This window comes from Chiloscyllium plagiosum, unplaced genomic scaffold, assembly GCF_037043375.1.
Source record: "Chiloscyllium plagiosum isolate Xiang-an unplaced genomic scaffold, Cpla_swu_hap1 HiC_scaffold_5, whole genome shotgun sequence".
Taxonomy (NCBI): domain Eukaryota; kingdom Metazoa; phylum Chordata; class Chondrichthyes; order Orectolobiformes; family Hemiscylliidae; genus Chiloscyllium; species Chiloscyllium plagiosum.
Genome location: NW_028270143.1, coordinates 83,031,809 through 83,059,749, shown reverse-complemented (window position 1 = coordinate 83,059,749; position 27,941 = coordinate 83,031,809). Strand labels below are relative to the sequence as shown.

The 27,941-nt window shown below is 56.1% G+C and overlaps 1 protein-coding gene and 1 long non-coding RNA gene across 6 annotated transcripts in view; one reads left to right on the top strand and one right to left on the bottom strand.

The window, feature by feature from the left end:
* Positions 1-27,941, bottom strand: part of malrd1 (MAM and LDL receptor class A domain containing 1) — a 449,554-nt gene that overhangs the window by 47,267 nt on the left and 374,346 nt on the right. For 3 of the 5 annotated variants that reach the window (XM_043690416.2, XM_043690417.2, XM_043690419.2), the window contains 2 exons: positions 22,240-22,365; positions 22,036-22,102 (listed from right to left, as the gene is read on the bottom strand). In XM_043690416.2, coding sequence (XP_043546351.2) covers positions 22,036-22,102; positions 22,240-22,365 — 193 coding nt within the window. Of the gene's footprint in view, positions 1-21,732; positions 21,945-22,035; positions 22,103-22,239; positions 22,366-27,941 lie in introns of all 5 variants that reach the window. The other 2 variants (XR_015757232.1, XR_015757233.1) reach the window with 2 other exon arrangements.
* LOC148149967 (uncharacterized) overlaps positions 1-27,941 on the top strand; it is a 204,694-nt gene that overhangs the window by 159,494 nt on the left and 17,259 nt on the right. The gene's annotated exons all lie outside the window — the stretch shown is intronic.

Sequence of the window (27,941 nt, the reverse complement as noted above, 5' to 3'; positions counted from 1 at the left end):
CAGCCCCCTACACACACACGCAGCCCCCCACACACACAGCCCCCTACACACACACGCACACGCAGCCCCCCGACAGACACGCAGCCCCTACACACACACACACACGCAGCCCCCCACACACACACACGCATGCAGCCCCCTACACACACACAGGAGGGGGGGCTGCGTGTGTGTGTGTGTGTGTAGCGGGCTGCGTGTGTGTGCAGCTGCGTGTGTGGGGGGGGCTGCGTGTATGTGTGTGTGTGTGAAGCTGCGTGTGTGTGTCTGTGTAGGGGGCTGCGCGTGTGTGTGTGTGGCTGCATGTGTGTGTGTGGGCAGCGTGTGTGTGTGTGGGAGGCTGCATGTGTGTGTATGGGGGGCTGCGTTTGTGTATGGCGGGCTGTGTGTGTGTTTGGGGGGCTGCGTGTGTGGGAGGGTCTGTGTGTGTAGGGTCTGCGTGTGTGTATGTGTAAGGGGCTGCGTGTGTGTGTGGGGGGGCTGCATGTGTGTGTGAGTGGGGGGCTGCGTGTGTGTGTGTAAGGGGCTGCACGTGTGTGTGTGGGGGCTGCGTATGTGTGCGTGTAGGGGCTGCGTGAGTGTGTGTGTAGGGGGCTGCGTGTGTGTGTGTTGGGGGCTGCGTGTGTGTCCGTGTAGGGGGCTGCGTGTGTGTGTGTTGGGGGGCTGCGTGTGTGTGTGTAGGGGGTTGCATGTGTGTGTGGGGTTGCGTGTGTGTATGCGTGGGGCTGCGTGTGTGTGTGTGTGTAGGGGGCTGCGAGTGTGTGTGTGTAGGGGGCTGCGTGTGTGTGTGTTGGGGGCTGTGTGTGTGCGTGTAGGGGCTGCGTGAGTGTGTGTGTAGGGGGCTGCGTGTGTGTATGGGGCTGCATGTGTGTGTATGTGTAGGGGGCTGCGTGTGTGTGTGAGGGGGCTGCGTGTGTGTGTGTGGAGGGGGACTGCGTGTGTGTGTGTGTGTGGGGGGCCGCATGTGTATGTGTGTAGGGGCTGCATGTATGTGTGTGGGGGGCTGCGTACGTTTGTGTAGGGGGCTGTGTGTGTGTGTGTAGGGGGGCTGTGTGTGTGTGTAGGGGGTTGCATGTGCGTGTGGGGTTGCGTGTGTGTATGCGTGGGGCTGCGTGTGTGTGTGTGTGTGTGTAGGGGGCTGCGAGTGTGTGTGTGTAGGGGGCTGCGTGTGTGTGTGTTGGGGGCTGCGTGTGTGTGCGTGTAGGGGGCTGCGTGAGTGTGTGTGTAGGGGGCTGCGTGTGTGTATGTGGCTGCATGTGTGTGTGTGTGTAGGGGGCTGCGTGTGTGTGTGAGGAGGGCTGCGTGTGTGTGTGTGGAGGGGGACTGTGTGTGTGTGTGTGGGGGGGGCCGCATGTGTATGTGTGTAGGGGCTGCATGTATGTGTGTGGGGGGCTGCGTACGTTTGTGTAGGGGGCTGTGTGTGTGAGGGGGGGCTCTGTGTGTGTAGGGGGCTGCATGCGTGTGTGTGTGTGGACTGTGTGTGTGGGGGGCTGCGTGTGTGTGTAGGGGGCTGCGTGAGTGTGTGTGGGGCTGCGTGTGTGTGTGGGGCTGTGTGTGTGTATGTGTAGGGAGCTGCACGTGTGTGGGGGTGGCTGCGTGTGTGTAGGTGTGTGGGGGCTGCGTATGTGTTTGGGGTAGAGGGCTACGTGTGTGTGTGTGTGTGGTAGGGGGCTGCATGTGTGTGTGGGGTTGTGTGTGCATGTGTGTAGGGTGCTGCGTGTGTGTGGGAGCTGCGTGTGTGTGTGTGGGGGCTGCATGTGTGCGTGCAGCTGCATGTGTGTGTGGGGCTGCGTGTGTGTGCCTGTAGGGGACTGAGTGTGTGTGTGTTGGGGGGCTGCGCGAGTGTGTGTGTAGGGGGCTGCGTGAGTGTGTGCGGGTCTGCGTGTGTGTGTGTAGGGGGGGCTGTGTGTGTGTGTGTGTGTAGGGGGCTGCATGTGTGTGTGTTGGGGGGCTGCGTGTGTGTATGTAGGGGTGGTTGCATGTGTGTGGGGTTGCGTGTGTGTGTGTGTGGGGCTGCGTGTGTGTGTGTAGGGGGCTGCGTGTGTGTGTGTTGGGGGCTGCGTGTGTGCATGTAGGGGCTGCGTGAGTGTTTGTGTAGGGGGCTGCGTGTAAGTGTGAGGGGGTCTGCGTGTGTGTGTGTGGAGGGGGACTGCGTGTGTGTGTGTGGGGGGGGCTGCATGTGTATGTGTGTAGGGGCTGCGTGTATGTGTGTGGGGGGCTGCGTACGTTTGTGTAGGGGGCTGTGTGTGTGAGGGGGGGCTGTGTGTGTGTAGGGGGCTGCATGCGTGTGTGTGTGTGGACTGTGTGTGGGGGGCTGTGTGTGTGTGTGTGTGTAGGGGCTGCGTGTGTGTGGGGGGGGCTGCGTGTGTGTGTGTAGGGGGCTGCGTGTGCATGTGTGTGTAGGGGGCTGCGCGTGTATGTGTGGGGGCTGCGTGTGTGTGTGTGTAGGGGGCTGCGTGAGTGTGTGTGGGGCTGCGTGTGTGTGTGGGGCTATGTGTGTGTATGTGTAGGGAGCTGCACGTGTGTGGGGGGGCTGCGTGAGTGTGTGTGGGGCTGCGTGTGTGTGTGGGGCTGTGTGTGTGTATGTGTAGGGAGCTGCACATGTGTGGGGGGGCTGCGTGTGTGTAGGTGTGTGGGGGCTGCGTGTGTGTTTGGGGTAGAGGGCTACGTGTGTGTGTGTGGTAGGGGGCTGCATGTGTGTGTGGGGTTGTGTGTGCATGTGTGTAGGGTGCTGCGTGTGTGCGGGGGGCTGCGTGTGTGTGTGTGGGGGCTGCATGTGTGTGTGGAGCTGCGTGTGTGTGTGGGGCTGCGTGTATGTGTGTTGGGGGGCTGCGCGAGTGTGTGTGTAGGGGGCTGCGTGAGTTTGTGCGGGTCTGCGTGTGTGTGTGTAGGGGGTGTGTGTGTGTGTGTGTGTAGGGGGCTGCATGTGTGTGTGTTGGGGGGCTGCGTGTGTGTGTGTAGGGGGTTGCATGTGTGTGTGGGGTTGCGTGTGTGTGTGTGTGTGTGTGTGTGGGGCTGTGTGTGTGTGTGTGTGTGTAGGGGGCTGCGCGTGTGTGTGTGTAGGGGGCTACGTGTGTGTGTGGTAGGGGGCTGCATGTGTGTGTGGGGTTGTGTGTGCATGTGTGTAGGGTGCTGCATGTGTGTGGTGGGCTGCGTGTGAGTGTGGGGCTGCGTGTGTGTGTCTGTAGGGGGCTGCGTGAGTGTGTGTTGGGGGGCTGCGCGAGTGTGTGTGTAGGGGGCTGCGTGAGTGTGTGCGGGTCTGCGTGTGTGTGTGTAGGGGGCTGTGTGTGTGTGTGTGTAGGGGGCTGCGTGTGTGTGTTGGGGGGCTGCGTGTGTGTGTAGGGGGTTGCATGTGTGTGTGGGGTTGCGTGTGTGTGTGTGTGTGGGGGGCTGCGTGTGTTTGTGTGTGTGTGTAGGGGGCTGCGTGAGTGTGTGTGTAGGGGGCTGCGCGTGTGTGTGGGGGGGCTTCGTGTGTGTGTGTAGGGGGCTGCGTGAGTGTGTGTGGGGCTGCGTGTGTGTGTGGGGCTGTGTGTGTGTATGTGTAGGGAGCTGCACGTGTGTGTGGGGGACTGCGTGTGTGTAGGTGTGTGGGGGCTGCGTGTGTGTTTGGGGCTGCGTGTGTGTGTGGGGCTGCATGTGTGTGTGCAGTGGGCTGCATGTGTGTGTGTAGGGGCTACGTGTATGTGTGTGGGGCTGCGTGTCTGTGTGTGTGGGGCTGTATATGTGTGGGGGGGTTGTGTGTGTGGGGGGACTGCATGTGTGTGGGGGGGGCTGCGTGTGTGTGTGTGGGGGGCTGCATGTGTGTGTGCAGCTGCATGTGTGTGTGGGGGGGCTGCGTGTGTGTGTGTAAGGGGCTGCATGTGTACATGGGCGGCTGCGTGTGTGTGGGGGGCTGCATGTGTGTGAGGGGGGGCTGCGTGTGTGTGTGTGTGTGTAGCGGGCTGCGTGTGTGTGCAGCTGCGTGTGTGGGGGGGGCTGCGTGTATGTGTGTGTGTGAAGCTGCATGTGTGTGTCTGTGTAGGGGGCTGCGTGTGTGTGTGTGTGGCTGCATGTGTGTGTGTGGGCAGCGTGTGTGTGTGGGGGGCTGCATGTGTGTGTATGGGGGGGCTGCGTTTGTGTATGGCGGGCTGTGTGTGTGTTTGGGGGGCTGCGTGTGTGGGAGGGTCTGTGTGTGTAGGGGCTGCGTGTGTGTGTGTGTAAGGGGCTGCGTGTGTGTGTGGGGGGGCTGCATGTGTATGTGAGTGGGGGGCTGCGTGTGTGTGTGTAAGGGGCTGCGCGTGTGTGTGTGGGGGCTGCGTGTGTGTGCGTGTAGGGGCTGCGTGAGTGTGTGTGTAGGGGGCTGCGTGTGTGTGTGTTGGGGGCTGCGTGTGTGTCCGTGTAGGGGCTGCGTGAGTTTGTGTGTAGGGGGCTGCGTGTGTGTGTGGGGCTGCATGTGTGTGTGTGTGTGTGTGTGTGTAGGGGGGTGCGTGTATGTGTGAGGGGGGCTGCGTGTGTGTGTGTGGAGGGGGACTGCGTGTGTGTGTGTGTGGGGGGCTGCATGTGTATGTGTGTAGGGGCTGCGTGTATGTGTGTGGGGGGCTGCGTACGTTTGTGTAGGGGGCTGTGTGTGTGAGGGGGGCTGTGTGTGTGTATAGGGGGCTGCATGCGTGTGTGTGTGTGGACTGTGTGTGTGGGGGGCTGCGTGTGTGTGTGTGTGTGTAGGGGCTGCGTGTGTGTGGGGGGGCTGCGTGTGTGTGTGTAGGGGGCTGCGTGTGCGTGTGTGGGGGCTGCGTGTGTGTGTGCGTAGGGGGCTGCGTGAGTGTGTGTGGGGCTGCGTGTGTGTGTGGGGCTGTGTGTGTGTATGTGTAGGGAGCTGCACGTGTGTGGGGGGGGACTGCATCTGTGTGTGTGTGGGGCTGCGTATGTGTGTGTAGGGGGGCTGAGTGTGTGTGTGTGTGATGGGCTGCGTGTGTGTGTGGGGGCGCTGCATTTCTGTGTGTGTAAGGAGCTGCGTGTGTGTGTGTGTGGGGCTGTGTGTGTGTGTGGGGCTGTGTGTCTGTAGGGGGCTGCATATGTGTGTGTTGGGGCTGCATCTGTGTGTGTGTGTGTCGGGGGCTGCGTGTGTGTGTGGAGGGGGCTGCGTGTGTGTGTGTGGGGGGGGACTGCGTGCATGTGTGTGTAGGGGGCTGCATGTGTGTGTGTGTGTAGGGGCTGGCGTGTGTGTGTGGGGGGGGCTGCGTGTGTTTGTGTAAGGGGCTGTGTGTGTGTGTGTGAGGCTGTGTGTGTGTAGGGGGCTGCGTGCGTGTGTGGGGGCTGTGTGTGTGTGGGGCTGCGTGTGTGTGTGTGTGTGTAGGGGGCTGCGTGTGTGTGTGTGTGTAGGGTGCTGCATGTGTGTGTGTGTGTGTGTAGAGGGCTGCATGTGTGTGTGTTTATGTAGGGGGCTGCGCGTGTGTGTAGGGGCCTGCGTGTCTGTGCGTGTGTGTAGGGGGCTGCGTGTGAGTCTGTGAGTAGGGGGCTGTGTCTGCGTGTGGGGCTGCAAGTGTGTGTGTGTGTGTGTGTGGAGGGGGACTGCGTGTGCGTGTGTGTGTGCGGCTGCATGTGTCGTGTGTAGGGGCTGCGTGTATGTGTGTGGGGGGCTGCGTACATTTGTGTAGGGGGCTGTGTGTGTGGGGGGGACTGTGTGTGTGTGTGGGGGGGGCTGCATGTGTATGTGTGTAGGGGCTGCGTGTATGTGTGTGGGGGGCTGCGTACGTTTGTGTAGGGGGCTGTGTATGTGAGGGGGGGCTGTGTGTGTGTAGGGGGCTGCATGCGTGTGTGTGTGTGGACTGTGTGTGTGGGGGGCTGCGTGTGTGTGTGTGTAGGGGGCTGCGTGAGTGTGTGTGGGGCTGCGTGTGTGTGTGGGGCTGTGTGTGTGTATGTGTAGGGAGCTGCACGTGTGTGGGGGGCTGCGTGTGTGTAGGTGTGTGGGGGCTGCGTGTGTGTTTGGGGTAGAGGGCTACGTGTGTGTGTGGTAGGGGGCTGCATGTGTGTGCGGGGTTGTGTGTGCATGTGTGTAGGGTGCTGCGTGTCGTGTGGGGGGCTGCGTGTGTGTGTGTGGGGGCTGCATGTGTGTGTGGAGCTGCGTATGTGTGTGGGGCTGTGTGTGTGTCTGTAGGGGGCTGCGTGTGTTTGTGTTGGGGGGCTGCGCGAGTGTGTGTGTAGGGGGCTGCGTGAGTTTGTGCGGGTCTGCGTGTGGGTGTAGGGGGGGCTGTGTGTGTGTGTGTGTAGGGGGCTGCGTGTGTGGGTGGGGCTGTGTGTGTGTGTGTGTGTGTAGGGGGCTGCGCGTGTGTGTGTGTAGGGGGCTGCGTGTATGTGTAAGGGGGGCTGCGTGTGTGTGTGGAGGGGGACTGCGTGTGTGTGTGTTGGGGGCTGCGTGTGTGTGCGTGTAGGGGCTGCGTGAGTGTGTGTGTAGGGGGCTGCGTGTATGTGTAAGGGGGGCTGCGTGTGTGTGTGGAGGGGGACTGCGTGTGTGTGTGTGTGGGGGGGGCTGCATGTGTATGTGTGTAGGGGCTGCGTGTATGTGTGTGGGGGGCTGCGTACGTTTGTGTAGGGGGCTGTGTGTGTGAGGGGGGCTGTGTGTGTGTAGGGGGCTGCATGCGTGGGTGTGTGTGGACTGTGTGTGTGGGGGGCTGCGTGTGTGTGTGTGTGTGTGTGTAGGGGCTGCGTGTGTGTGGGAGGGCTGCGTGTGCGTGTGTGTGTAGGGGGCTGCGCGTGTGTGTGTGTGGGGCCTGCGTGTGTGTGTGTAGGGGGCTGCGTGAGTGTGTGTGGGGCTGCGTGTGTGTGTGGGGCTGTGTGTGTGTATGTGTAGGGAGCTGCACGTGTGTGTGGGGGGGCTGCGTGTGTGTTTGGGGCTGCGTGTGTGTGTGGGGGCTGCGTGTGTGTGTGGGGGGATTGCATGTGTGTGTGTGGGGGGCTGCGTGTGTGTGGGGAGTGGGCTGCGTGTGCGTGTGGGGGGCTGCATGTGTGTGTGCAGCTGCATGTGTGTGTGGGGGGGCTGCGTGTGTGTGTGTGTAGGGGGCTGCATGTGTGTGTGTGTGTGTAGAGGGCTGCATGTGTGTGTGTTTGTGTAGGGGGCTGCGCGTGTGTGTAGGGGGCTGCGTGTCTGTGCGTGTGTGTAGGGGGCTGCGTGTGAGTGTGTGAGTAGGGGGCTGTGTCTGTGTGTGGGGCTGCAAGTGTGTGTGTGTGTGTGTGGAGGGGGACTGCGTGTGCGTGTGTGTGTGCGGCTGCATGTGTCGTGTGTAGGGGCTGCGTGTATGTGTGTGGGGGGCTGCGTACATTTGTGTAGGGGGCTGTGTGTGTGGGGGGGACTGTGTGTGTGTGTGTGGGGGGGGCTGCATGTGTATGTGTGTAGGGGCTGCGTGTATGTGTGTGGGGGGCTGCGTACGTTTGTGTAGGGGGCTGTGTATGTGAGGGGGGGCTGTGTGTGTGTAGGGGGCTGCATGCGTGTGTGTGTGTGGACTGTGTGTGTGGGGGGCTGCGTGTGTGTGTGTGTGTAGGGGGCTGCGTGAGTGTGTGTGGGGCTGCGTGTGTGTGTGGGGCTGTGTGTGTGTATGTGTAGGGAGCTGCACGTGTGTGGGGGGGCTGCGTGTGTGTAGGTGTGTGGGGGCTGCGTGTGTGTTTGGAGTAGAGGGCTACGTGTGTGTGTGTGTGGTAGGGGGCTGCATGTGTGTGCGGGGTTGTGTGTGCATGTGTGTAGGGTGCTGCGTGTGTGTGGGGGGCTGCGTGTGTGTGTGTGGGGGCTGCATGTGTGTGTGGAGCTGCGTATGTGTGTGGGGCTGTGTGTGTGTCTGTAGGGGGCTGCGTGTGTTTGTGTTGGGGGGCTGCGCGAGTGTGTGTGTAGGGGGCTGCGTGAGTTTGTGCGGGTCTGCGTGTGGGTGTAGGGGGGGCTGTGTGTGTGTGTGTGTAGGGGGCTGCGTGTGTGTGGGGCTGTGTGTGTGTGTGTGTGTAGGGGGCTGCGCGTGTGTGTGTGTAGGGGCTGCGTGAGTGTGTGTGTAGGGGGCTGCGTGTATGTGTAAGGGGGGCTGCGTGTGTGTGTGGAGGGGGACTGCGTGTGTGTGTGTTGGGGGCTGCGTGTGTGTGCGTGTAGGGGCTGCGTGAGTGTGTGTGTAGGGGGCTGCGTGTATGTGTAAGGGGGGCTGCGTGTGTGTGTGGAGGGGGACTGCGTGTGTGTGTGGGGGGGGCTGCATGTGTATGTGTGTAGGGGCTGCGTGTATGTGTGTGGGGGGCTGCGTACGTTTGTGTAGGGGGCTGTGTGTGTGAGGGGGCTGTGTGTGTGTAGGGGGCTGCATGCGTGGGTGTGTGTGGACTGTGTGTGTGGGGGGCTGCGTGTGTGTGTGTGTGTGTGTGTGTGTGTGTGTGTAGGGGCTGCGTGTGTGTGGGGGGGCTGCGTGTATGTGTGTAGGGGGCTGCGTGTGCGTGTGTGTGTAGGGGGCTGCGCGTGTGTGTGTGGGGCCTGCGTGTGTGTGTGTGTAGGGGGCTGCGTGAGTGTGTGTGGGGCTGCGTGTGTGTGTGGGGCTGTGTGTGTGTATGTGTAGGGAGCTGCACGTGTGTGTGGGGGGGCTGCGTGTGTGTTTGGGGCTGCGTGTGTGTGTGGGGGCTGCGTGTGTGTGTGGGGGGATTGCATGTGTGTGTGGGGGGCTGCGTGTGTGTGGGGAGTGGGCTGCGTGTGCGTGTGGGGGGCTGCATGTGTGTGTGCAGCTGCATGTGTGTGTGGGGGGGCTGCGTGTGTGTGTGTAGGGGGCTGCATGTGTACATGGGAGGCTGCGTGTGTGTGTGTGCGGGCTGCGTGTGTGTGAGGGGGGGCTGCATGTATGTGTGTGTGTGTAGCGGGCTGCGTGTGTGTGTGCAGCTGCGTGTGTGTGGGGGGCTGCGTGTATGTGTGTGTGTGCAGCTGTGTGTGTGTGTCTGTGTATGGGGCTGCGTGTGTGTGTGTGTGTGGCTGCATGTGTGTGTGTGGGCAGCGTGTGTGTTTGTGGGGGGGGCTGCGTGTGTGTGGGAGGCTGCATGTGTGTGTATGGGGGGCTGCGTTTGTGTATGGAGGGCTGTGTGTGTGTTTGGGGGGCTGGGTGTGCGGGGGGGTCTGTGTGTGTGTAGGGGCTGCGTGTGTGTGTGTAAGGGGCTGCGTGTGTGTGTGTGGGGGGCTGCGTGTGTGTGTGTAAGGAGCAGCGTGTGTGTGTGTGGGGGGGCTGCGTGTGTGTGGGAGGCTGCATGTGTGTGTATGGGGGGCTGCGTTTGTGTATGGAGGGCTGTGTGTGTGTTTGGGGGGCTGGGTGTGCGGGGGGGTCTGTGTGTGTAGGGGCTGCGTGTGTGTGTGTGTAAGGGGCTGCGTGTGTGTGTGTGTGGGGGGCTGCGTGTGTGTGTGTAAGGGGCTGCGCGTGTGTGTGTGGGGGCTGCGTGTGTGTGTGTGGGGGCTGCATGTGTGTGTGTGTATGGGGCTGCATGTGTGTGTGTGGGGCTGCATGTGTGTGTGGGGGGGACCGCATGTGTGTATGTGTGGGGCTGCGTGTGTGTGTGTAGGGGGGCTGAGTGTGTGTGTGTGGAGGGCTGCGTGTGTGTGTGTGTGGGGGGGGCTGCGTGTGTGTGTGGCGGGCTGCGTGTGTGTGTGTGTGGCTGCGTGTGTGTGTGGGGCTGTGTGTGTGTGTGTGTAGGGGGCTGTGTGTGTCTGTAGGGGGCTGCGTATGTGTGTGTTGGGGCTGCATGTGTGTGTGTGTAGGGGGCTGCGTGTGTGTGTGTGGGGGGCTGCGTGTGTTTGTGTAAGGGGCTGTGTGTGTGTGGGGGTTTGCATGCGTGTGTGTGGGGGGGCTACATGTGTGTGTGGGGGGGCTGCATGTGTGTGTTTGTAGAGGGGCTGCGTGTGTATATGTAGGAGGCTGTATATGTGTGTTTAGGGGGCTGCGTGTATGTGCATGTGCGTGTGTGTGTGTGGGGCTGCATGTGTGTGTGGGGGGGACTGCATCTGTGTGTGTGTGGGGCTGCGTATGTGTGTGTAGGGGGGCTGAGTGTGTGTGTGTGTGTGGTGGGCTGCGTGTGTGTGTGGGGGCGCTGCATTTCTGTGTGTGTAAGGGGCTGCGTGTGTGTGTGTGTGGGGCTGCGTGTGTGTGTGGGGCTGTGTGTCTGTAGGGGGCTGCATATGTGTGTGTTGGGGCTGCATCTGTGTGTGTGTGTGTCGGGGGCTGCGTGTGTGTGTGGAGGGGGCTGCGTGTGTGTGTGGGGGGGGGGACTGCGTGTATCTGTGTGTAGGGGGCTGCATGTGTGTGTGTGTGTAGGGGCTGGCGTGTGTGTGTGGGGGGGCTGCGTGTGTTTGTGTGTGGGGGCTGCGTGTGTGTTTGGGGCTTCGTGTGTGTGTGGGGCTGCATGTGTGTGTGCAATGGGCTGCATGTGTGTGTGTAGGGGCTACTTGTATGTGTGTGGGGCTGCGTGACTGTGTGTGGGGCTGTATATGTGTGGGGGGGTTGTGTGTGGGGAGGGCTGCGTGTATGTGTGTGTGTGTGCAGCTGCGTGTGTGTGTCTGTGTAGGGGGCTGCGTGTGTGTCTGCATGTGTGTGTGTGGGCAGCGTGTGTGTGTGTGTGTGTGGGGGGCTGCGTGTGTGTGTGGGAGGCTGCATGTGTGTGTATGGGGGGGCTGCGTGTGTGTGTTTGGGGGGGCTGCGTTAGCGGGGGGGTCTGTGTGTGTGGGGGGCTGCGTGTGTGTGTACGGGGCTGCGTGTGTGTGTGTGGGGGACTGCATCTGTGTGTGTGTGTGGGGCTGCGTATGTGTGTGTAGGGGGGCTGAGTGTGTGTGTGTGGAGGGCTGCGTGTGTGTGTGTGTGTGGTGGGCTGCGTGTGTGTGTGTGTGGGGCTGCGTGTGTGTGTGGGGCTGTGTGTCTGTAGGGGGCTGCATATGTGTGTGTTGCGGCTGCATGTGTGTGTGTGTGGGGGGGACAGCGTGTGTGTGTGGAGGGGGCTGCGTGTGTGTGTCTGTGGGGGGACTGCGTGTATGTGTGTCTAGGGGGCTGCATGTGTGTGTGTGTAGGGGCTGGCGTGTGTGTGTGGGGGGGCTGCGTGTGTTTGTGTAAGGGGCTGTGTGTGTGTGTGAGGCTGTGTGTGTGTAGGGGGCTGTGTGTGTGTGTGGGGCTGCATGTGTGTGTGCAGCTGCATGTGTGTGTGGGGGGGCTGCGTGTGTGTGTGTAAGGGGCTGCATGTGTGTGTGGGGGGCTGCGTGTGTGTGGGGGGCTGCGTGTGTGTGAGGGGGGGCTGCATGTGTGTGTGTGTGTAGCGGGCTGCGTGTGTGTGTGCAGCTGCGTGTGTGTGTGTGGGGGGCTGCGTGTGTGTGTGTGTGCAGCTGCGTGTGTGTGTCTGTGTAGGGGGCTGCATGTGTGTGTGTGTGGCTGCATGTGTGTGTGTGGGCAGCGTGTGTGTGTGGGAGGGTGCGTGTGTGTGTACGGGGCTGTGTGTGTGTGTGTGGGGGCTGCGTGTGTGTGCGTGTAGGGGCTGCGTGAGTGTGTGTAGGGGCTACGTGTATGTGTGTGGGGCTGCGTGTCTGTGTGTGTGGGGCTGTATATGTGTGGGGGGCTTGTGTGGGTGGGGGACTGCGTGTGTGTGTGGGGGGACTGCATGTGTGTGTGGGGGGGCTGCGTGTGTGTGGGGGGTGGGCTGCGTGTGTGTGTGGGGCTGCATGTGTGTGTGCAGCTGCATGAGTGTGTGGGGGGGCTGCGTGTGTGTGTGTAAGGGGCTGCATGTGTGTGTGGGGGGCTGCGTGTGTGTGGGGGGCTGCGTGTGTGTGAGGGGGGGCTGCATGTGTGTGTGTGTGTAGCGGGCTGCGTGTGTGTGTGCAGCTGCGTGTGTGTGGGGGGGCTGCGTGTGTGTGTGGTGCAGCTGCGTGTGTGTGTCTGTGTAGGGGGCTGCATGTGTGTGTGTGTGGCTGCATGTGTGTGTGTGGGCAGCGTGTGTGTGTAGGAGGGTGCGTGTGTGTGTGGGAGGCTGCATGTGTGTGTATGGGGGGGCTGCGTTTGTGTATGGAGAGCTGTGTGTGTGTTTGGGGGGCTGTGTGTACGGGCGGGGTCTGTGTGTGTGTAGGGGCTGCGTGTGTGTGTGTGTGTGTGTGTGTAAGGGGCTGCATGTGTGTGTGTGGGGGCTGCATGTGTGTGTGGGGGGTGCTGCGTGTGTGTGTGTAAGGGGCTGCGTGTGTGTGTGTGGGGGCTGCATGTGTGTGCGTGTATGGGGCTGCATGTGTGTGTGTGGGGGGGACCGCATGTGTGTATGTGTGGGGCTGCGTGTGTGTGTGTAGGGGGGTTGAGTGTGTGTGTGTGGAGGGCTGCGTGTGTGTGGGGGGGCTGCGTGTGTGTGTGTGGCGGGCTGCGCGTGTGTGTGTGGGGCTGTGTGTGTGTGTCTGTAGGGGGCTGCGTAAGTTTGTGTTGGGTCTGCATGTGTGTGTGTGTGTGGGGGGGGGCTTGGTGTATGTGTGTGTAGGGGGCTGCGTGTGTGTGTGGGGGGGGCTGCGTGTGTTTGTGTAAGGGGCTATGTGTGTGTGGGGGTCTGCATGTGTGTGTGTGGGGGGGCTGCATGTGTGTGTGGGGGGGGCTGCATGTGTGTGTTTGTAGAGGGGCTGCGTGTGTATGTGTTGGAGGCTGTATGTGTGTGAGTAGGGGGCTGCGTGTATGTGCATGTGCGTGTGTGTGTGTGGGGCTGCATGTGTGTGTGTGGGGGACTGCATCTGTGTGTGTGTGTGGGGCTGCGTATGTGTGTGTAGGGGGGCTGAGTGTGTGTGTGTGGAGGGCTGCGTGTGTGTGTGTGTGTGGTGGGCTGCGTGTGTGTGTGTGTGGGGCTGCGTGTGTGTGTGGGGCTGTGTGTCTGTAGGGGGCTGCATATGTGTGTGTTGCGGCTGCATGTGTGTGTGTGTGGGGGGGACAGCGTGTGTGTGTGGAGGGGGCTGCGTGTGTGTGTCTGTGGGGGGACTGCGTGTATGTGTGTCTAGGGGGCTGCATGTGTGTGTGTGTAGGGGCTGGCGTGTGTGTGTGGGGGGGGCTGCGTGTGTTTGTGTAAGGGGCTGTGTGTGTGTGTGAGGCTGTGTGTGTGTAGGGGGCTGCGTGTGTGTGTGGGGCTGCGTGTGTGTGGGGGGTGGGCTGCGTGTGTGTGTGGGGCTGCATGTGTGTGTGCAGCTGCATGTGTGTGTGGGGGGGCTGCGTGTGTGTGTGTAAGGGGCTGCATGTGTGTGTGGGGGGCTGCGTGTGTGTGGGGGGCTGCGTGTGTGTGAGGGGGGGCTGCATGTGTGTGTGTGTGTAGCGGGCTGCGTGTGTGTGTGCAGCTGCGTGTGTGTGTGGGGGGCTGCGTGTGTGTGTGTGTGCAGCTGCGTGTGTGTGTCTGTGTAGGGGGCTGCATGTGTGTGTGTGGCTGCATGTGTGTGTGTGGGCAGCGTGTGTGTGTGGGAGGGTGCGTGTGTGTGTGGGAGGCTGCATGTGTGTGTCTGGGGGGGCTGCGTTTGTGTATGGAGGGCTGTGTGTGTGTTTGGGGGGCTGTGTATACGGGGGGGGTCTGTGTGTGTGTAGGGGCTGCGTGTGTGTGTGTGTGTGTGTGTAAGGGGCTGCATGTGTGTGTGTGGGGGCTGCATGTGTGTGTGTGGGGGGGCTGCGTGTGTGTGTGTAAGGGGCTGCGTGTGTGTGTGTGGGGGCTGCATGTGTGTGCGTGTATGGGGCTGCATGTGTGTGTGTGGGGGGGACCGCATGTGTGTATGTGTGGGGCTGCGTGTGTGTGTGTAGGGGGGTTGAGTGTGTGTGTGTGGAGGGCTGCGTGTGTGTGTGGGGGCTGCGTGTGTGTGTGTGGCGGGCTGCGTGTGTGTGTGTGGGGCTGTGTGTCTGTAGGAGGCTGCGTAAGTTTGTGTTGGGTCTGCATGTGTGTGTGTGTGTGGGGGGGGCTGCGTGTATGTGTGTGTAGGGGGCTGCGTGTGTGTGTGGTGGGGGCTGCGTGTGTTTGTGTAAGGGGCTATGTGTGTGTGGGGGTCTGCATGTGTGTGTGTGGGGGGGCTGCATGTGTGTGTGGGGGGGGCTGCATGTGTGTGTTTGTAGAGGGGCTGCGTGTGTATGTGTTGGAGGCTGTATGTGTGTGAGTAGGGGGCTGCGTGTATGTGCATGTGCGTGTGTGTGTGTGGGGCTGCATGTGTGTGTGTGGGGGACTGCATCTGTGTGTGTGTGGGGCTGCGTATGTGTGTGTAGGGGGGCTGAGTGTGTGTGTGTGGAGGGCTGCGTGTGTGTGTGTGTGTGTGGTGGGCTGCGTGTGTGTGTGTGTGGGGCTGCGTGTGTGTGTGGGGCTGTGTGTCTGTAGGGGGCTGCATATGTGTGTGTTGCGGCTGCATGTGTGTGTGTGTGGAGGGGGCTGCGTGTGTGTGTCTGTGGGGGGACTGCGTGTATGTGTGTCTAGGGGGCTGCATGTGTGTGTGTGTGTAGGGGCTGGCGTGTGTGTGTGGGGGGGCTGCGTGTGTTTGTGTAAGGGGCTGTGTGTGTGTGTGAGGCTGTGTGTGTGTAGGGGGCTGCGTGTGTGTGTGGGGCTGCGTGTGTGTGTGTGTGTAGGGGGCTGCGTGTGTGTGTGTGTGTAGGGGGCTGCATGTGTGTGTGTGTGTGTAGAAGGCTGCATGTATGTGTGTTTGTGTAGGGGGCTGCGTGTGTGTGTGTAGGGGTTGCGTGTCTGTGCGTGTGTGTAGGGGGCTGCGTGTGAGTAGGGGGTTGTGTCTGTGTGTGGGGCTGCAATTGTGTGTGTGTGTGTGGAGCGGGACTGCGTGTGCGTGTGTGTGTGCGGCTGCATGTGTACGTGTGTAGGGGCTGCGTACATTTGTGTAGGGGGCTGTGTGTGTGTGGGGGGGACTGTGTGTGTGTAGGGGGCTGCATGCGTGTGTGTGCGGGCTGTGTGTGGGGGGCTGCGTGTGTGTGTGTAGGGGGCTGCGTGTGTGTGTGTAGGGGGCTGCGTGTGCGTGTGTGTAGGGGGCTGCACGTGTGTGTGTGGGGCTGTGTGTGTGTGTGTAGGGGGCTGCGTGTGTGTGTGTGGGGCTGCGTGTGTGTGTGGGGCTGCGTGTGTGTGTGTAGGGGGCTGCAACAATGTGTGTGTGTGGGGGCTGGGTGTGTGTTTGGGGCTGCGTGTGTGTGTGGGGCTGCGTGTGTGTAGGGGGCTGCATGTGTGTGAACAGTGGGCTGCATGTGTGTGTGTAGGGGGCAACGTGTATGTGTGTGGGGCTGCGTGTCTGTGTGTGTGGGGCTGTGTATGTATGGGGGGGTTGTGTGTGTGGGGGACTGCGTGTGTGTGTGGGGGGGCTGCGTGTGTGTGTGTGGGGGGGCTGCGAGTGTGTGGGGGGTGGGCTGCGTGTGTGTGGGGGGGCTGCGTGTGTGTGTGCAGCTGCATGTGTGTGTGGGGGGGGCTGCATGTGTGTGTGGTGGGGCTGCGTGTGTGTGTGTGTAGGGGGCTGCATATGTGTGTGGGGGGCTGCGTGGGTGTGTGGGGGGCTGTGTGTGTGTGTGTAGCGGGCTGCATGTGTGTGTGTGCAGCTGCGTGTGTGTGGGGGGGCTGCGTGTGTGTGTGCAGCTGCATGTGTGTGTGGGGGGGCTGCATGTGTGTGTGGTGGGGCTGCGTGTGTGTGTAGGGGGCTGCATGTGTGTGGGGGGGGCTGCGTGGGTGTGTGGGGGGCTGTGTGTGTGTGTGTGTGTGTGTGTAGCGGGCTGCATGTGTGTGTGTGCAGCAGCGTGTGTGTGTCTGTGTAGGGGGCTGCGTGTGTGTGTGCAGGGGGGCTGCGTGTGGGAGGCTGCATGCGTGTGTAGGGGGGGCTGCGTTTGTGTTTGGGGGGCTGCGTGTGTGTGTGGGGGGCTGTGTGTGTGTAGGGGCTGTGTGTGTGTGTAAGGGGCTGCGTGTGCGTGTGTGGGGGCTGCATTTGTGTGTGTGTGGGGGGCTGCGTGTGTGTGTAGAGGGGCTGCGTGTGTATGTGTAGGAGGCTGTATGTGTGTGTGTAGGGGGCTGCGTGTATATGCATGTGCGTGTGTGTGTATGGGGCTGTATGTGTGTGTGTGGGGCTGCATGTGTGTGTGGGGGGGACCGCATGTGTGTGTGTGGGGCTGAGTGTGTGTGTGTGTAGGGGGGGCTGAGTGTGTGTGTGTGGAGGGCTGCGTGTGTGTGTGTGGGGGGCTGCGTGTGTGTGTGGCGGGCTGCGTGTGTGTGTGTGGGGCTGCGTGTGTGTGTGTGGGGCTGTGTGTGTGTAGGGGGCTGCGTGTGTGTGTGTGTGGGGGCTGCGTGTGTGTGTGTGGAGGGCTGCGTGTGTGTGTGGGGGGGTCTGCGTGTGTGTGAGTGGGCTGCGTGTGTGTGTGGGGGGGCTGCGTGTGTGGGGGGGTGGGCTGCCTGTGTGTGGGGGGGCTGCGTGTGTGTGTGCAGCTGCATGTATGTGTGGTGGTCTGCATGTGTCTGGTGGAGCTGCGCGTGTGTGTGTAGGGGGCTGCATGTGTGTGTGGGGGGCTGCGTGTGTGGAGGGGGCTGTGTGTGTGTGTGTGTGGGGCTGCATGTGTGTGAGGGGGGCTGCGTGTGTTTGTGTGTGTGTGTGCAGCTGCGTGTGTGTATCTGTGTACGGGGCTGCATGTGTGTGTGTGGGCAGCGTGTGTGTGTGTGTGTGTGTCGGGGGGGCTGCGTGTGTGTGTGGGAGGCTGCATGTGTGTGTATGGGGGGGCTGCGTTTGTGTATGGGGGGCTGTGTGTGTGTGGGGGGCTGCGTGTGTCTGTGTAAGGGGCTGCGTGTGTGTCTGGGGAGGCTGCATGTGTGTGTGTAAGGGGCTGCGTGTGTGTGTGGGGGGCTGCATGTGTGTGGGGAGGGCTGCGTGTGTGTGTGTGTGTGTAGAGGGGCTGCGTGTGTATGTGTAGGAGGCTGTATGTGTGTGTAGGGGGCTGCATGTATGTGCTTGTGCGTGTGTGTGTATGGGGCTGCGTGTGTGTGTGTGTGTGGGGCTGCATGTGTGTGTGGGGGGACTGCATGTGTGTGTGTGTGGGGCTGCGTATATGTGTGTAGGGGGGGCTGAGTGTGTGTGTGTGGAGGGGCTGCGTGTGTATGTGTAGGGGCCTGCATGTATGTGCTTGTGCGTGTGTGTGTGTATGGGGCTGCATGTGTGTGGGGGGGGGACTGCATATGTGTGTGTGTGGGGCTGCGTATGTGTGTGTGGGGGGGCTGAGTGTGTGTGTGTGGAGGGCTGCGTGTGTGTGGCGGGCTGCGTGTGTGTGTGGGGGCGCTGCATTTGTGTGTGTGTAAGGGGCTGCGTGTGTGTGTGTGTGGGGCTGCGTGTGTGTGTGGGGCTGTGTGTCTGTAGGGGGCTGCATATGTGTGTGTTGGGGCTGCATGTGTGTGTGTGTGTGTGGGGGGCTGCGTGTGTGCGTGGAGGGGGCTGCATGTGTGTAAGGGGCTGCGTGTGTGTGTGGGGGGCTGCATGTGTGTGTGGAGGGCTGCGTGTGTGTGTGTGTGCAGAGGGGCTGCGTGTGTATGTGTAGGAGGCTGTATGTGTGTGTGTAGGGGGCTGCATGTATGTGCTTGTGCGTGTGTGTGTATGGGGCTGCGTGTGTGTGTGTGGGGCTGCATGTGTGTGGGGGGGGACTGCATATGTGTGTGTGGGGCTGCGTATGTGTGTGTAGGGGGGGCTGAGTGTGTGTGTGTGGAGGGCTGCGTGTGTGTGGCGGGCTACGTGTGTGTGGGGGGGCGCTGCATTTGTGTGTGTGTAAGGGGCTGCGTGTGTGTGTGTGTGGGGCTGCGTGTGTGTGTGGGGCTGTGTGTCTGTAGGGGGCTGCATATGTGTGTGTTGGGGCTGCATGTGGGTGTATGTGTGGGGGGGGCTGCGTGTGTGTGTGGAGGGGGCTGCGTGTGTGTGTCTGTGGGGGGACTGCGTGTATCTGTGTGTAGGGGGCTGCATGTGTGTGTGTAGGGTCTGCGTGTGTGTGTGGGGGGTGCTGCGTGTGTTTGTGTAAGGGGCTGTGTGTGTGTGGGGCTGTGTGTGTGTAGGGGGCTGCGTGCTTGTGTGGGGGCTGTGTGTGTGTGGGGCTGCGTGTGTGTGTGTAGGGGGCTGCGTGTGTGTGTGTGTGTTGGGGGCTGTATGTGTGTGTGTGTGTGGGGGCTGCGTGTGTGTGGGGCTGTGTGTGTGTGTGGGCGGCTGTGTGTGTGTATGGGGGGCTGCGAGTGTGCGTGGGGGTGCGTGTGTGTGTGTGGAGGCTAAGTGTGTGGGGGCTGCGCGCATGTGTGTGTGTGGGGGGCTGCCTGTGTGTATGCATGTGTGTAGTGGGCTGTGTGTGTATGTGGGGTGCGTGTGTGTGTGTAGGGGGCTGCGTGTGTGGGGGGGGCTGCGTGTGTGTGGGTGGGGGGCTGTGTGCGTGTGTGTGTGTGTGTAGGGGGCTGCGTGTGTATGTGGGGCTGCGTGTGTGTGTGTAGGGGCTGCGTGTGTGTGTGTGTGGGGGGCTGCGTGTGAGTGTGGGGGGGGCTGTGTGTGTGTGTGTGTGTGTGTGTGTGTAGGGGGCTGCGTGTGTGTGGGGAGGGCTGCGTGTGTGTGTGTGGGGGGCTGTGTGTGTGTGTGTAGGGGACTGCGTGTGTGTGTATGTGTGTGTAGGGGCTGCGTTGGTGTGTGGGGTTGAGTGTGTGTGTGGAGGGGCTGCGTGTGTGTGTGTGGGGGGCTGTGTGTGTGCGTTTGTGTGTGTAGGGGGCTGTGTGTGTGTGTGTAGGGGACTGCGTGTGTGTGTATGTGTGTGTAGGGGCTGCGTTGGTGTGTGTGGGGTTGAGTGTGTGTGTGGAGGGGCTGCGTGTGTGTGTGTAGGGGGCTGCGTGTGTGTGTGTGGGGGCTGCATGTGTGTGTGTGTGGGGTTCTGCGTGTGTGTGTGTGTGTGTGTGTAGGGGGCTGCTGTGTGTGTGTGTGTGTGGGGCTGCGTGTGTGTGTGGGGGGGTGCTGTGTGTGTGTGTTTGTGTGTAGGGGGCTGCTGTGTGTGTGTGTGGTGCTGCGTGTGTGTGTGTGTGTAGGGGGCCGCTGTGTGTGTGTGTGTGTGTGTGGGGCTGCGTGTGTGTGTTGGGGGGACTGCGAGTGTGTGTGTGTGGGGGGGGCTGCGAGTGTGTGTGTGTGGGGGGGGCTGCGCGTGTGTGTGTGTGGGGGGGCTGCGTGTGTGTGTGTGTGTGTGTGTGTGTGTGTGGGGCTGTGTGTGTGTGTGTAGGGGGCTGTGTGTGTGCGCTATTTTGAGACTCACCCCCCCCCAAAGGCAGCAGCAGTCTTACTGTTGGTGTCCCGTCTGACTGCCCTGGGCGGGGGTGCGCACGGCTACCGGGGGTGGGGTTTGGAGGGGTAGCCAGGTTAGGTGGGGAGGGTGGACCAGGGTGTGTTGGAGGTGTGGTGGCTGGGACAGATGGGGGGTGGGGGTGCACGAAGGGCAGGGGAGGCCTAGCGTTCAGGGAGTGGGGTGGGACAGGTTGGGGGGGGGGGGGGCAGACAGAGGGTTGGGGTGATGGTGTGGTGGATGGAGGGCGGAGCAAATGTGGGGGAGATGGCACGCGCACAGTGTGCTGCTGTCTAGTCTCCTGAATGGGGAGCAGACTTAGCAAGTGCTTGCTCTGTCAATCCCATTGAACTGGGGGTGTGGGTGTGGGTGGGTGAAGGGGGGGGGTGAGGCTTGAGCAATGCTGCAGCTCCCTTATACACAAGTGTGTGTCTGCTCAGAAACAAACCCTGAAAGAGAGAGGGAGCAAAGCAGGCAGAGCCAGGAAAAAGAAAACTTCAGAAAACTCCGAACCTCAGAGGAAAGGCATTGAATCAATTAACCGAATAATCAATTATCCGAACCAAATAGTACCCACCCATAATTGCTGAAAAAGCTCAGCAAGTCTGGACTGTGAAATTGTAGTCTAAGGATTAGGTTTGAGTATAAGGGGAAGGTGAAATGAATAGCTGGTGAAAGTATTATCAGTTTGCAATGCAGAAAAGATAAGGAGAGCTAGAAGGAAACAGATAAAAAGAATAAGGCATGAGAAACAAAATACTGCTCAACATCGCTTTCATCTTTGCCAATAGCCATTGCGGAGTATCAGGAGAAAGTGAGGACTGCAGATGCTGGAATTCAGAGCTGAAAATGTGTTGCTGGAACAACCAAGAGGCAGGAGAATCGACGTTTCAGGCATAAGCCCAAAGGGCTACAATTTCACAGTGAGCAGGGGAACATGAGTCTGGCCATTGTCCAACTTCCAAAATCCAAGCCCTTTACCTCTGACCACTTTCACCATGTTTTCATCACCTGAGATGTTGGTATGCAGAGTTCAGATTTCTGGACTCGAAAGTTAGTTTCAGAGTTGTATGGATAACAGGATTCCTGAAGAAGGGCTCATGCCTGAAACGTCGATTCTCCTGCTCCTTGGATGCTGCCTGACCTACTGCGCTTTTCCAGCAACACATTTTCAGCATTGTGGAGTATCAGTCTTGTTCATAATGGTCAGTGTGCTTTCTGGATTTAATTGGTCTTAAAGAGCTCTTACTATTGGAGACCTTCTGTCAATTCAGCTCGAGACGTCCAATGGTATTAAATGTACAGGAGGTTACCATTGAGTTTTCCGTGGGATTTAGTACCTTCCATGAGGCCAGGAACCTTCTATTGTTCATAAGCACCACTGGGAGTGCTGGCAGCTGCCAGTGATGCACCAACCAGGAGTCCTGTGCCATGTAAGGACTTCAGGCCAAATGTATATGAAGCTGAGAACAGGATCAGGAGTGGAGGCTGTAGGAAGAGCCAATGGAGGATCAGAGTCAAGGGTGGAGGGGGTAGGAAGAGACATTTAGTCCCTCCCTTACCTGAAGTCAGGCCTCTCAATTGGCACAGAGTGCCTGGCAATGTGACTCCTGCTGTGGATTGCTGAATTGCACTGAAAAGTGACAGCCATTCCCTCATGAATGAGCCTCATTGACATACTAGCGCTAGTGGCTGGGAGCGTTGTATGACTGATAAGGGTCACTCCCACAATTGAAAAGGGTTCAGGTTTGATGGTTCTTATTGCAACAGGCTTCATTGAAACCATACTACCTGTTAGCTTCTACAAACCTGTTCTGCCAACACACCCACAAAATAGAGGGGCAGCCAATGAAAAGTATGATTGATGAATCAACAGACTTTTAATGTACTTCCTGTGATTGTTTGGATGGATTCGGGCAATAGTCCCACGCTGGCTCCAAACCATCCCACGCACAACTGATCCTCTGCATTATTAATCCATGCCGCTGAATTACTGGTCCTGAAGTATAACACTTATATTTCAGGATCAATATGCGTTTTGTTGTTACTGTGAAGTAGATTTAATCTTTTATACAGCTTATGTTGACATCAGGATTCCAATGTAAGAACTCTTCTTTGAGGAGACAAAAGTCTGTCATACATGCACCAGCTATGGTATTTGGCATTTATGTCACCATAGTTTTATTAATCTCACTAGAGAGAGATGCCTGGTGGTGATTTAACCTGAAGCCCACCATACCTCAGCCAATAGTAATTGAACCCATGCTGTTGGCATCAGACTGCTTTACAAGCCAACCGTCCAGTCAACTGAGATAAACCAAATATGGTATAAATTTCACCTAAACGGATAAAATAATCGAAAGTAAAACCTTAAAGAGTTCTCTGCCTTTAAAGCTTTAATGAAGCCAGAAAATCTAGCTTCCATGCTGACATTAGAAATGTCATCAGCCTTCAGATGGTGATGAACAATCTTAGATATGCATACCTCAACCTCCAATCCCCTGAACTGACAATAGTGCAGATTTGTCAGTATAACTCAGTGCTGCCTGCTTGCTTGATAGTCAAGATGATGCTCCTTTCTTAAATGGCATCTGCAACATTATGGCACCATAAGAATACAAACTACAAACATTCGGATTTGTAATGAGCAGAACAGATGGCTTCACAGCATTCTGCAATTTGCTCTCCTTTGAAAATCTGCATAAATGACAGAAGAGGTGAAGCTTGAACTTTTGAATTTTTGTCAGGCATGTATAAAATGCCCTGTAACGATTACACAAACACTTACTTGCACATTGCAATTCTGTTATCAATGATACATGTTCCTCCATTTTTACAATAGGCATTCGGACATTCTGCAACAAGAGTACATTACATTGCCAATGTCATTAATAAACGAAATGCAAAGATACATTTGACATATTAGATTAAAATTTTAAAAAGCAGAGTGAAACAATTTTGTAATTAAATATTTTATGATTTGCTTTCATACCTGAGCAGCTCGATTCATCTGATTTGAAATCTCGACAGTCAATGTTACCATCACATCGGTGTGTTACTGGGATACACTGTCCACTGGACCCACAGACCAAAGAACCATTAAAGCAGTGTATGGCAGCTGGAAAACACAATTTATAGGCTCATAGATATTTAGAGCTCAGACAAGAGGCCATCCAGCCCATTATGTCTTTGCTGGGCAACAAAGATTTGATTGCACACATCCCATTTCATAGCTCTTGGACCGTAATCCTGGAGACAAAGGCAAAACAAGTGAACAGCCAAGTACAGCTTAACTGTTACCAGAGTTTATGACTCATTCACTCACTCTTTCTGGCAGTGAGTTCCCACCACCCTCTGGGTGTAAGAAATTCTCTTCAACTCTCCTCTTAGCCTACTACGTTTTACCTTAAATCTATGCCATTGATTATTGACACTCCGCTAATGAAAAATGTGCCTTTCTGTCCACCCAATCTATGCTGCTCATAACCTTATACACCTCTATTAAGCCCCTTCTTAACTTATGCTGTTCGAAGGAGTACAATCCCAACTTATCTGATTTTCCTCAAAGCTTAGACCCTTCAACCCAGACAGCGTCGTGGTAAATTACCTTTTTCACCCTCTCTAGTGTAGTCACATACTTCCTAAAATACAATACACCCGTTTTGGCCTAACCAGCATTTTGTACAGTTCCTGCAAAATATCCTTCATTTTATATTAATTGCCTTAGCTAATAAAGGCAAGTATTCAACATGTCTTCTTAACTGCCTTATCTACCTGCACTGCTACTGTCAGGGATCTGTGCAAATGCAACCAAGGTCTATTTGATCTTCAGTATTTTCCAGGCTCCTACCATTCATCTTGCATTGTTAGCTCAACCACAAGTTTTCTGGGTTGAATTTCATTTGCCATTGCTGTGCCAACTTGCTCAGTCCATTGATATTGCCCTGCAGTTTACAGTTATCCTCTTCATGATTTACCCTGCCAATCTCTTATCACCTGCAAATGTCTTGATTATACACCCTACACTGAAGTCCAAATTTTCATTTCAAGCACAAACAACACCGAGCTTTGTAGGACACCAGTGGAGGCAGACTTCTAGTCACAGAAAAATCACTCTACCATTGCTTTCTGCTTTTTCTCACACAGCTACTTTTGGATCTAATGTCACACTTTGCCTTGGATCCCATGGGTTCTTATTTTCTCAACCTGACTGTCATGAAAGACCTTGTCAAAATCCCTGCTAAAGTCTCTACAGACCACAGCAAATGAATTGTTTTCATCAACACTGCTTGTCACCTCCTCAAAACATTAAATCAAGTTTGCTAAATGCAACATTTCCTTAACAAATCCATGCTGACTATCCTTGAATAATCAAATTCAGATATTATCTGTTCCTCAGTATTGTTTTGAATAGCTTCCCTACCTCCAAGGTTAGACTGACTGGCCTGTAATTCCTTGGTTTATCTCTTCCTCCCTTTTTGAACAATGGGACAACATTATCAGTCCCCCAGTGCTTTGACACTTCACCCATGGCGAGAAAGTATTTGAAAATTACTGCTCGGGCCCCTAATATTTCTTTCCTTGTTGTCTCACCAGTCTGAAATACATACGGAGGGCCCTGTCAATCATGCTGGTGGGGAATCCTCGTTGAGATAAAGGTGGATGCTGGGGTGGCGCAGTGGCATAATGGTTAGTATTGCTGCCTCACAGCATCAGGACCCTGAGTTCAATTCTAGCCTTGGGCAACTGCTTGTGTGGAGTTTGCACGTTCTTCCCAAGGCTGTGTGGGTTTCCGTTGGGTGCTCCGGTTTCCTCCCACAATCCAAAAATGTGGTTAGGTGGACTGGATGTGCTAAATTGCTCCGTAGGGCTCATGAAAGTGTTGGTTAGGTGGATTAACTATGATAAATGTGGGTTACAGGGATAGTGTGGCATGGTTTTCAAGGGGTTGGTGCAGACCTGATGGGCCAAATGGCCTTTATCTGCACTATAGGATTTCTGAGGATCCCCCCTTACAGAAGATGAGACAGAGACTGAGAATCTTGAGAGAATGGAAGCAGGGTGTGAGGACATATACTCCAGGTAACAGTGGGAGTCGGTGAGGTTGTGGATATTGGTGGCTATCCTCAGAAGAAGGGAAGGGAGGAGTCAGAACTGGATCAGATGAAGATGAGAGTAGGGTGGAAATTGGAGGTGAAATTGACAAAGTTTTCTTATTTCAGGTGAGAGAGGACGCAGCAGCTTATGTTAGAGTCATGCAAGATTTTAGTTAATCTACAGCTGGGGTTCTGCGCAGTTCTGGTCACCACACTTTGGGAAGAATATGATTACATTGGAGGGAATTCACTAGGTTGTTGCCTGGGTGGGAGCATTTTAGCAATGAAGGGAGGCTGGATAGTTTCAGGTTATTTTCTTTACAGTAAAGAAGTCTGACAGGGGAACTGATTGAGCTGTATAAGATTACAGGGATGTAAACAGGGTGGACAGGTAGCAGCTGTTCTCCTTGTTGAAGCTTCAATAATGAAGGGGCATAATTTTAAGGTGAAGGTTGAGGGGATTTGAGGTAAACGTTTTTCTCCCAAAGGGTAGTGGGAATCTGAAAATTTATTGGGAGAGTACTTGAGGCGGGAAACCTCAAAACCTTTTAAAAGTACTTGCATGTACACTTGAAATGTCATAACAATTAAGGTAATGGATCAAATGCTGGAAACTGGTACAGTTTCAGAGTAAAAAAAAACACACACTACCAGGTTATAGTCCAGTAGGTTTATTAGGGAATACTAGCTTTCGGAGCACTGCTCCTTTGTCAGGTAGCTATCTGTCAAAGCAGCAGTACTCCAAAAGCTAGTGCTTCCAAATAAACCTGGTGGACTGTAACCTGGTGTTGTGTGTGTTTTTTTTACTCTGATTTTTAACTTTGTCCACCCCAGTCCAACACTGGCACCTTCTCATCATAGCTAGATTCAGAGCAGCTTATTGTGAGTGCATACACTATTAGCTAAAGGGCACTTCTGTATTGTATGGTTCTATGACTCAATCTCATCCAAGCCTTCAGGTTTATCAACATTTAAAGCTGCTAAACACAGTAGTAGCTCCTGTTTCTTCATGTTAATTTCTTCTAATATTTCACAGTCCTCCCACTCTAATGTGTATACCTGCATTGTGAAGGTCAACACAAAGGTCATTGAGACCTGTGCTCACAGCTTCCGAGTGCATACAAGGATTGCCTCTAAGATCCCTAATGGGTTCTGCTCTTTCCCTGGTTACCTTCTTGCTCTTTATATATAAAAAAAACTCCTTTTGGTTTTCCTTTATTCTACTCACCAATGTTTTCTCATGGACTCTCTTTGCTTTCCTAGTTTCCTTTTAAGTTCTCCCCTGCACTCTTAGTACTTCCCTCAGGATTCTACCATAAACTCAAACTGTTCCCTTAATCCTAACCTTTATGCTCCTTGACATCCAGGTTTTTTGGGCATGGCTCCACGCTTTGTCTAAATGAGAACATATTTGCCTTTTAATCTTATGTTTCCTCCCTGAATGCTTTGCCACAATTCAGCACCATTCACTACTCCTATTGTGCATTTGCAAGAATAGGACATTATTCGGATTTGGGCTGACAAGTGGCAAGCTTTGCTCCTTTTCTGTTTTACTGCTGTTGCAGCATGAAAGTCTGCACATCAACAGCTTCCAAAAGCTGAAGCCTAAGCACAGTCTGCTGATTGGCCTGCATGGAACCTCTGAGCAGCTGCACAACTGTGCAGCTTACAGGAAATGTTGATGACAACATTTTGGCTGCAAAAATGCAAGGCAATGACCATCTCCAACAAGAGAGAATCTTACCATCACCCTTTGACATTTAGTGGCATTGTCATCATTGAATCCCTACCAATCAACCTTATGGGGTTACCATTGACCACAAACTTAAATGGAGCAGGTCAGAGGCTAAGAATCCTGGAGTGGATCGCTCGCCCCTTGACTTCCCAAAGCCTATTCCCCTTCGACAAGGCACAAGTTAAGAGTGTGACAGAATACTCCCTATTTGCCTTCACAAGCGCAGCCCCAAAAACAGGCAAGAAGCTTGACACTATCCAGAACAAAACAGCCCATTTGATCAGCACCAAATCCACTCCCTCCACCATTGAGTCTCAGCTGCTGCAGTGTATACTATCCACAAGATTCAGAGTTTCAACAAGGCCTCTTCGACAGCACCTTCCAAATCCACGACCCCTACCATTGAGAAGGATAACGGCAGCAGATGCATAAGAACACCCTCACCTGCAAGCTATCATCATCCTGACCTGGAAATACACAGCTATCCATTCAGTTTTTCTGGGCCAAAATCCTGGAATTCCCTCCCTAAAGGATTTGTAGGAATATCCATATCACATGGACTGCATTGGCTTAAAAAAGGCAGCTCACCACACCTTCTCAAGGGCAATAAATGCTGGTCAGCCAATGCCACCTAGACAAAATAACTGAATAAAAACAAATGTTCCCATACAATTCCATTTGCCCTCAGCTCATCTGTTATACTTAAGGATCCTTACATTAAAATATATCCCATTTAACCTTGCTAAACCCATTTCTTACTTCTCCAGCCTTTGTTTTCTCTGCCTTCCAGGTTCATTGTGTTTTTGCTTTGAACTCTATCTCAGCCTCTACCCCCGGTGAGCTACTGGTCATCTAATTTAAATTCACACAAACGGTATTTGCAAACCTGCCCACGAGGATGTTGGTTTTGTCTCTGTTCAGATGTAACCCATTTAACTTGCTCGGTTCCAACTTCACCCAGAGATAGACCATGCCGTATGATTCTAAAGCCCTTCTTCCTGCACCATCTCTCCAGTCACACACTCATTTGCTCAAACCTTCTAGTGTTGTACTCCCAGCTATATGGCTCCAGGAATCATCTGGAGATTCAACCTTTGAAGTCTTGCTTTTTAATCTCCCACCCAACTCCCCAAAGTCTGCTTGCAGGACTTCATTTGTCTTTCTGCCTTTACCATTGGTCTAAACTTCAACCATGGTCACTGGCTGTTCATCATCCTTCTTCAGAATGTTCTGCAGTGACATCCTTGACACCTGAGAGGTAACATAACATCCTGGAACCATGTCTCAACTGCAAAAGCACTTGTTTACTCTCCTCACTCACTACACACTGACCATTATTGTGATATTTGGAGGATTCCCTTACTACTTACTTGGTTACTTTCTTCGGTCGAATGATCACTTCATTCCTTCGCTGCCTACACTTTTTAGAGCTGCAAAGTGATCTTATCCTGAAGTGTGCTATCCCTGAATATCTCTGCCTTATTAATACTCTGTAGTGTCCCCCGCTGCCACTCAAGCTCCTAATCTTACCAAAGTCAGACAATATTTTCTACCAATAATATAATAAAGCTTGGAATGTAAACATGTGGATTTTCAAGTCCATTCCTTCTGCATATCATGGCAGAAATTTTAAACTGTTGCTGTGGACATTGAGTCTGACTGATGTGAGGATAAAGTCAATCTTGTTGCTCTGTTTTTGTTGAGACTCACATCTGGAGAGGCTTTGCAAGCAACAGTGAAGCCACACAGTTCTCCTATACACTCTACTTTCTCATGTCATAAAGCAACATCCATCAGAAATATCCTGGATGTTCAAACACTGCAATGCACATGTAGTTTACTCAAATATAATTCCAAATTTTA